The sequence below is a fragment of the Peromyscus californicus genome, unplaced genomic scaffold (assembly GCF_007827085.1).
Source record: "Peromyscus californicus insignis strain IS unplaced genomic scaffold, ASM782708v3 Scaffold_11__1_contigs__length_118956290, whole genome shotgun sequence".
NCBI lineage: Eukaryota > Metazoa > Chordata > Mammalia > Rodentia > Cricetidae > Peromyscus > Peromyscus californicus.
Genome location: NW_026294402.1, coordinates 16,317,404 through 16,326,353, shown reverse-complemented (window position 1 = coordinate 16,326,353; position 8,950 = coordinate 16,317,404). Strand labels below are relative to the sequence as shown.

The 8,950-nt window shown below is 50.2% G+C and overlaps 1 protein-coding gene across 1 annotated transcript in view; it reads right to left on the bottom strand.

Annotated features, from left to right (window-relative positions):
• Positions 1-5,055: 5,055 nt before the first annotated feature.
• The window catches only part of Rdh8 (retinol dehydrogenase 8), a 7,442-nt gene continuing 3,547 nt past the window's right edge, over positions 5,056-8,950 (bottom strand). The window contains exons 2-6 of the mRNA XM_052726231.1: positions 8,220-8,381; positions 7,514-7,693; positions 6,581-6,674; positions 5,347-5,530; positions 5,056-5,271 (exon numbers count right to left, since the gene is read on the bottom strand). Coding sequence (XP_052582191.1) covers positions 5,056-5,271; positions 5,347-5,530; positions 6,581-6,674; positions 7,514-7,693; positions 8,220-8,381 — 836 coding nt within the window. The remainder of the gene's footprint in view (positions 5,272-5,346; positions 5,531-6,580; positions 6,675-7,513; positions 7,694-8,219; positions 8,382-8,950) is intronic.

The window sequence follows — 8,950 nt, the reverse complement described above, 5'->3', positions numbered from 1 at the left end:
CCTAGGATGTCAAGGCTAACCTGGGCAACATGCACAAGGCTTTTCACGAAAAAGGAGGTAGGAGGGCTGGGGGGCTGGGAGACATCTCAGGGACAAGGAGATGCTTAGGGGAAGTACAAGCATGAGGCCCTGAGTTTGAGCCCCCAGAATGGATCGAGCCAGATGCAGCAGCCTGTCTCGGGCCAGCACTCCTACATCCAGCCTGGCGTTGGTGGTGGTCAACAAGAGACCGTCCCAAACAAGGTGGGAGCTGAGGACTGACACCCGAGATTGTCCAGTGACTTCCGCATGTGTGCTGTTGCGCTGGGGAGCTCACACTCACACACACCACACACACACACACACACACACACACACCATATACATACATACAAAGACTGAAAAACTAACAAGTGTATCAAGCGAAGCAATGATGGAGTTGGAGAGGGAAGAAAGATGGTCTTATTTCATGGAGGTACCGCCAATAGAAAGGCTTGGGAAAAGGCTGGGTGTGGATCACCATGAGAACAAGGTCAGCCTGAGCTACATAGCGAGACACTGTCTCGAAACAGGCGGGGCTGTGGCTCAGCTGGCGGGGCGCTTGCCTGGCACACCAGAAGTAATGGGTTCTGTCCTCAATACTGAATAAACCAAACATGGTCCTGCACACCTTAATCCCGGCACGCAGGAGATGGAAGCAGGAAGGTTAGGAGCTCAAGGTCATCTTCAACCATTTAGTAATTTCAAGGCCATCCTGGGCTACTTGAGACCCGGTCTTACAAAAGAGCAAAAAAAAAAAAAAAAAAAAAACCAACAAACCTAAGGACCCCACCACCACCACCACCCCCGCAAAAAAAAATCCGAGCCTTGTGAAGCACACCTTTAATTCCAGAATTTGGGAGGCAGAGGTAGGCAGACCTTTGAGTTCAAGGCCAGTCTTGAACTGAGTTCCAGGATAGCCAGGACTGTTACACAGAGAAACCCTGTCTCATAAAACAAAAATGAAAAACACCTCCCCCTGCCCCCCAAAACCTCCAAAACAAATCAAAACAAAACAAAAAGCCCAGGGCCAGGAGGTGCTTCCGTGGGTAAGCACTTGCCTTGCAAGCCTGGAGACTGGAGTTCAGTCCCCAGAACTCATGTGAAAATCCAGATGCAGTGACGCTCTGTCATCTCAGCACTTCCAAGGAGAGGTGGGAGGTAGAGACAGAGGGAGACCCAGAGGCTCGTGGAGCAGCTGTCGTGGAGTGCACAGCACCACAGAAACAAGAAGACAGGAGACAGAGGAGAGAAGAGGCCTGAAGCTGTCCGAAGATCTCCACAATGCATAAACACACACACACACACACACACACACACACACACACACACACACACACCCCAAAACCAAAACTAAATAGATGAAAGTAACTCCACTCTGTGATACTCTTTTTTTTTTTTTAAGAAAAGATTTATTTTGTGTGGTATGTACGTGTGTATGGTGTATGTGTGGTGTATGTGTGTATATGTATGGTGTATGTGGCATGTGTGTGTGTGGTGTGTGTGTATGATGTGTTTGTGTGGGTGGTGTGTTTGCATGGTGTGGATGTGATGTGATGTGTGTGTGGTGTATGTGTGCATGGTGTGTGGTGTGTTTGGTGTATGTGTGCTGTATGTCTACGGTGTGTGGTGTGGTGTGTGTGGTGTGTGTGTGGTGTGGTGTGTGTGTGGTGTGCTGTGTGTGTGTATACATGTGCTGTCCCCTTGGTGGTCCCTGAAGCTGGAATCACAGACGATGCTGAGTTGTCTAACGTGGGTGTTTGGAAAGCAGCCTGGGTCTTCTGTAGGAGCAACGAGCACTCTAACTGCTGAGCCATCTCTTCAGCTCCTGTTTTTAATTTTTAAAAATGACAAAAGCTGGGGGAGGGAGAGATGGCTCAGTGGTTAAGAGCACTGGCTGCTCTTCCAGAGGACCTGGGTTCAATTTCCAGCACCAGCACGGCAGCTCACAACTGTCTGTAACTCCAGTTTCAGGGGATCTGACACCCTCACACAGACATACATGCAGGCAAAACACCAATGTACATAAAATAATTTTAAAAATGACTAAAGCTGAGTGTGGTGGCTCAGACCTATAATCCTAGCACTTATAGGTAGAGATGGGAGGGTCAGGAGTTGGAGACCAGCTTCAGCTATAGTAGAGCCTGAACTCAGCAAAGAAAATTAAGATGCTAAACTTTACATTGTGACTATTTTATCATATTTTAAAAATTATTAGGACAGAATGTTTTAGTGGAAAAAATACATTCTTTTAAACCTTTCCACTGAGAGTTGCATACTATTCACCAAGTTTGGAACTTGGTTTCTTTCTTTGTTTTGCTTTTTAAACATGTGTTTATTTCTGTGTGTGTGTGGGGGGGGAAGGTGGGTGTGAACTTGCCACACCTCGAGTGTGGCAGTCAGAGGATAGCTTGTAGGAGCTGGTTTTCTCCTCTTGAATGTGAGAACTAGGAATGGGACTCAGGCTATCAACTCGGTGGCAGGCGCCTTTACCAGCTGAGCCATCTTGCTTGCTTGTTGAATTCTCCTCTTGAATATGCACCTTTAGAGTGTTTTCTGCAGGAGCCCGGACGGGCTTCCTCATTCTCTTTCAAACCTGCAATGCATTCCGTCTTGTATAATCATTTCTGGGGCTGGTCTGCTACTGGTGTATCGATGGGCGGTCTCCAGGGTGCTTTGCTGTTATATAAACATTAGAAGGAACACATCATTTCACACATGTGCCAGAATTCATGAGATAACTTGGCCCAGGTCTGTGCCTCCGCAATTGCTGTGTGAGCATTCTGAAGCCTATCTCTACCCTGCAGGGCTGCTACCCTGCAGGGCTTGTTGGCTTCCCCGGAGTGTCACTATGGGTGTTATGGGCCTTCTGCATTGATGCAAACAACTGAACCACTAGGCTGGAGAGATGGTTCAGTGGTTAAAAGCATTTGCAATGCTTGCAAAGGATCTGGGTTGAGGTCCCAGCACCCATATCAGCGGCACAGCAGTCATCTAACTCCAGTTCCAGGAGAGCTAGCGCCCTCTTCTGGCCTCCTCAGGCACTGCATGCCATTGGTACCCAAACATGCCTACATACACTCAGTCACACACAGAAAACAAAAACAAATATATCATTAAAAAGTAAATAATAAAGGACGGTAGAGTGCTGCTCAGTGTTAGATCACAATATTGGCAAGCTGGAATCTCCTGGGAGTGGGGAGAGAAGAAAAAAAGGAGGAAAGGGAAAAAGGAGGATGGATAGAAGGAAGGGAGGGAGGGAGGGGGGAAGGAGGGGGAAGGGAGGGGGAAACCCATAGCTGCAGAGTCACTCAGGTGACTTTTAGCCTGAGTAGCTGCAGGATGGGTTTGTCCTGCTGAGCTGGGAGGTCTGGGAGGCTGCTGGCGTGTGACAGCAGAACCGAGTGTGGGCCGGTCTCCAGCATCTCTCCAGCATCGTCTGAACTTGGGCCTGTCTCCCTGTCAGGTCAGCAACAGCATCCAGCCAGGCTGAAGACCAGCTTCCCCTTGCTGTGTGTTTGTTTGTATCGTTACCACTCTCAGCGATGAGGATTCTCCCTTCTATGCAGCTGAGGCTGACTCAGTGTGATTTCAGCAGCATAGGAATGTATGGTGAGTCCAGGGGCTCAGGGACTCAGCCCCAGGAAATCCAGAGTGATGCAAAGCCCCAGCCTGAACCCCCTCCACCCCTCCGCCTCCCACTGGAGCCCAAACTGCAAGGAATCCTTTTTTGTGAAATTTTAAATTACACTTCTCTCTCTGTGTGTCTCTCTGTCTCTGTCTCTCTGTCTGTCTCTCTCTGTCTGTGTCTCTCTGTCTCTGTCTCTCTGTCTGTCTCTGTCTCTCTCTCTCTTGTGTGTGTGTGTGTGTGTGTGTGTGTGTGTGTGTGTGTCCTCTACCCTCTGCACCCACTTTCTAAATATATATATATATATATACACCATTCAGGGTCTCAGGTGGGAAGACACAGCACACTGAAAACGGGTAATGTGGGGAACAGTGAAGTCAGGTGAGGATAGGGAGGAAGGACCCTTAGGGAGATGATGTTCCAGTGGAGCTCTTCTCTCCATCTTTAAGACTAATGATCAAGGAGTGATTCTGAGTTCCTGGTCCTCTTGCCTCTGCATCCTGGAGTGCTGACTGTAGATGTGCACCACCACCTGACTCATGTACTGCTGGGAGACCCTGCCTCACTGTGTAAGGTGGAGAGCATTGGGGAAGATGCCAACCTCTGGTCTCCATTTGCACATGTACACAAGTGTCCATGCATATGCATCCACATATAGCCATACACACGTGCACCTACACACAGAATACATGTACACTCTCTCTCTCTCTCTCTCTCTCTCTCTCTCTCTCTCTCTCTCTCTCTCTCTCACACACACACACACACACACACACACACACACACACACACACACATGCATACACTTGCAAAAAAAAAAAAAAGGTTTGGGTGGGAGCGGTGACTCAGTGGCTAAGAGGGCCGGTCCTCTGAGGACCATTCAGCTCCCAGTGCCCATGCCGGGCATCTCACACAGACTGTACTACAGCTCCAGGGGATCTAATGCCTTTTTCTGGCCACTGCGGGCACCCCGGCACATGTGCAAGCAAACATATTAACAAAAAATGTGCTAGGTGGTGGTGGCATGCCCTTGATCCCAGCATTCAGGAGGCAGAGCCAGGCGGATCTCTGAGTTCAAGACCAGCCTGGTCTATAGAGGGAGATCCAGGACAGGCACCAAACCCCCGCAGAGAAACCCTGTCTCGAAAAACCAAAAAAAAAAAAAAAAAAAAAAAAAAATGTTAGCTGGGTGTGGTGGTGCACGCCTTTAATTTCAACACTCGGGAGGCTGAGTCAGCCTGATCTCTGCGAATTTGAGGCCAGCCTGGTCTATATAGTGAGTTCCAGGGCTAAACAGTGAGATCTTGTCATTTTTTTTTTCCCCAAGGGCCTGGATGAGTGAACGAGTGAGTCTGTATGATCTAGGGGCAGAACCCTGCTGCCCAGGGTGGGAAGGGCCAGTTCTGCTCCGCTCATCCAGGCCACACACGTGTTGGGAGGCAGCCACAGGCCAGGCATCGAAGACCAAGGCTGAGAAGGTGAGGCCAGCGGAAAAGGAGCCTGTGGGCAGTTCTCACATACAGGCTTCCAGAGGGGTCCATGGCCTTAAGCACCGTCAGTGGGAGGTAGCGAGCGTTGGTCTGTCTGCGGAGTGGGGGTCTGGCGGAACTGATGACCTTGGCAATGACCTGTAGGAGGGGACGCTGAGTTCTAGGACTTACCGAGCTCTCCAACATTTAGAGCCATAGTGTCTGTCCACTCACCTGAGCCACATCCCTTGGGCTCTGTCCCACAGAGCGGAAGAGCTCCTTGGAGGCTGGGAGGTACAAGTCCCGGAAGTAGCCCAGGGTTTCAGGGTCAGTGTCTGGAAACTCCGTCATGGAAACCTGAGCCAGGAGTTTTCCTTCAAAGTCAGTGACGACCGGGCCTGGCTCCACCATTGAGATGCTGGGAAGGGGGCCAAGGCTTGGATGTGGGGCTTCTGCAAACTCACTCACTGTCCTGTTGCCCTCACTCATTTCCCCCAGATGTCATTACTATTATTGTTGTTGTTATTTTGAGGCAGGGTCTCACTGTGTAGCCCTGGCTGTCCTAGCACTCACTCTGTAGACCAGGCTGACCTTGAATTCACAGACACCTTCCTGCCTCTGCCTCCTGAGTGCTGGGACATTGTGTGCTACAAGGTCAGGTCCCCCCTTAGTATGTATTGTTGTTATTATTTTGCAGCACTGGGATGGATTGAACCTAAGCTCTTTCGCACGCTAGGCAAGTGCCCTGCTAAGCTGTAGACCCGCCCTCTTCTGTATTACTCCATCTTTCTTCATTCTCAGTCGCCTCCTCCGCCTGTTTCCCCACCTGCCTCCCTCCTCCTCCCACTTTGAAAAAGGCTTTCATTAGCATGTATTAATTATGCATAATAATGGGTTTCTTTTTTAAAAATATTTTTGAGTCAGGGTTTCTCTATGTAACAGCCCTGGCTGTCCTGGATCTCGCTCTGTAGACCAGGCTGGCCTCGAACTCACAGAGATCCACCTGCCTCTGCCTCCTGAGTGCTGGGATTAAAGGCGTGCGCCACCTCACCCGGCTAATAATGGGTATCTTCTGCACATAATGTACTTTGATCGTATTCACCTCTTTTCATCCCTCCCACTCCTGCTGACCCCTCCCTCCTCCAACTAGCCCTCACGTCCATCTTCATGTCTTTTTCTTTTTTGTGACCCAGCGAGTTTCATGGGGGTTGCTTACAGAGCGTGAGTGAGGGGCTGTTCCCAGGGCTGTGGGCTCCTCACCAGTGGCCACACCCCTGAGGAAATCTCTCTTCCTCCCAAGCAACCATTGACTGTCTGCCAGTCCTCAGCAAGGGGCTGGGCCTCATTAGTGCCCTGCTCTTTTAACTTGCCTTCCACACTCTGCTCTTCACTGTTTCCCACATCGCTCTTCACTGTTTCCCACATCACCATTTCCCTTTTCCCGTGGCTGCCTAGGTGCCCGACTCACAAGATATTGAATTGTCGCAGCTGGATAGCGAGACTCTCGAAGAATCCTTCCAGGGCAAACTTGGAGGCTGCATAGACATCGTTGAACATGACACCTGGAAGGGGAGGGGAGGGAGGACTCAGGGGTGTGTGCCAGGGATAGACTTTGTAGGTCCCGGCGTGATGAGGTCTTTGGAACACAGAGCAAGGAGGATTTGAGCATTTGAATGAGGGGACAGGATCATGGGTGTATGGAATTGTGCAATGGGCACACATAGCATAGGATGAGATCATTCTGGATAACGTGTCACCACCCTTCAGCTCTACCTGCTCCCAGCAAACTGCCCTATTTCCCTCCATCTATAGCATGGTCCATTACTTATGGCATCCTCATGGTCCATGGGTACAGTGACTTGTTAATTCTTCTCCATAGCCAGAGCAATTGGAGGGTGGCTGGGGAAGGAGTCATATCACAGAGTATGTCCAGGAGGAGGAGGGGAGGGAGTCTAGAAGGATTCAAGGAGAAAGAAGATCCCATGAGCATAGATGACAACAAGTAGGTGGCTTTTGGAGTAGGTCCATGGCAGACATCACAAATCCTTCTCTGTCTTTTCTGCTGAGTCTCAGAATTCCAACACTGTCTACATCCCTAGGGCCTGATGGGGGCTTTTGTCAAGGAGGAGGGGCTCTGATGGTTCTTTTGGATTTCAGGGGTGTGAGTGGAAGACTGTATCAGGTGTATCCAGAAGTGGAGTTGATTCTGGGATGTGGATGGTGGTCTATGACATGCATCCCATTACTGCTTTCTCTTACACCAGGACGGTAAAAGGAAGTCAATCCCAGAACATTTCCTTCCTGGGCTTCAGAATCCTTCTCAAGACAAGTTTGTTTGGACTATGAGCTAAAACTTACTTGCTACCCTTCAAATCCTGGATGGGGGGGTCCCCAGACTCACCCTGGAGCCCCATAACACTGCTGACGACCACGATATGTCCCTGTCGCCTCCTCTTCATGCCTGGAAGCACAGCTTTGACCAGACGGACAGCCCCAAAAAAGTTGGTGTTGAACACGTTCTGCATAGTAGCGAGGCTGAGTTCCTCCAGGGGCCCCACAAGGCCGACTCCTGCGTTGTTCACTAAGTGGGTGTGCAGAGAGTGTTGTTTGAGGTCAACCCCAGGACCTGAGTCCTCAGAACAAGTCTAGGAGGAGACATGTGGAATCTAGGTGGTAGTAAGCAGTTTGGAGTTCGTCCAGGCCTCTGGGCCTGGGAGAGTGGGTGGAAGAGCAATGAGAAACCAAATCCTTGTCATACCATCCATGAGCAATTCCTGTCTTCCCCCAAATTGCACCAAGATGGCCAGACCCACCCGCCTTAGCAGGCTCCATGAGGACATGAGTGGCCGCTTCATCATCCTCCTGTCTCCGCATGACTCACTGAAGTAATTTTCCCAACCACATATGATTTTCTCTTTATGTGAGGACGTCTCTCCCATGCAGCCCCTCCCCCAAAGTCTGGCATCTCTAATTAGCAGATTGCTACTCCTGACTCTTGGCCAACTGGTCTACCCCTTTACCCAGGGCTAGAAGTTGTCATCTTGCTGAGGGTAAATACTTGAGTTGATATGTATATGTGGGTGCCCCCAGAGGCTTCCAAGTCTCACCCAACACATCCACTCGGCCTCCCTCGATGTGGCTGAGACAGTTAGCCACTGACTCGTCACTGCACACGTCCAGCTGGGCCACGCTGAGTGTCTTCCCCAGAGCCTCTCCAGCAGCTGCCTCCAATGGCTCCTTCTTCCCCAGGTCCCTCATGGTGGCCACCACTGGAGGCAGAGAGCAGAATTGGACAGGTGCTGGGCTCCTTTGCTCTATGTGTTTCTGTAGGATGGGTGTGTCCGTGTATGTCTGTACATGTGTGTGTACAGGCCGCAGGATAATTCTGGGTGTCATTCCTTAGGGGACAACTAATTCCCCTCCAAATTAAATGTGTGTGTGTGTGTGTGTGTGTGTGTGTGTGTGTGTGTGTGTGTGTAAGCACATGGGCCATGGCACATGCCAGAGGACAACAGAAGAGTCAGTTTTCTCTTTACACTGTGGGTTCTGGGGTGTGAACTCAGCTTGTCAGCCTTGACGGCAAATGCTTCTACCTGTGAGCCATCTCGGCAGCCCCACCTTATTTCTGAGACGGTCTCGTCCTGAATTGGGAACTCATCAAACAGGCTCCACCTCCCTCTGCCTCTCCAGTGCCGAGCCTGGCTGTTTTACCCGGGTGTGGGGATAGAACTCAGGTCTTCACGCTTGTGTGGAAAACACTTTATCAAGTGAACTGTCTCTCAGACCTACTGTTGTTTTTATTCTCTTTTTATTTATTGATTGATTGGTTTTGTTTTCT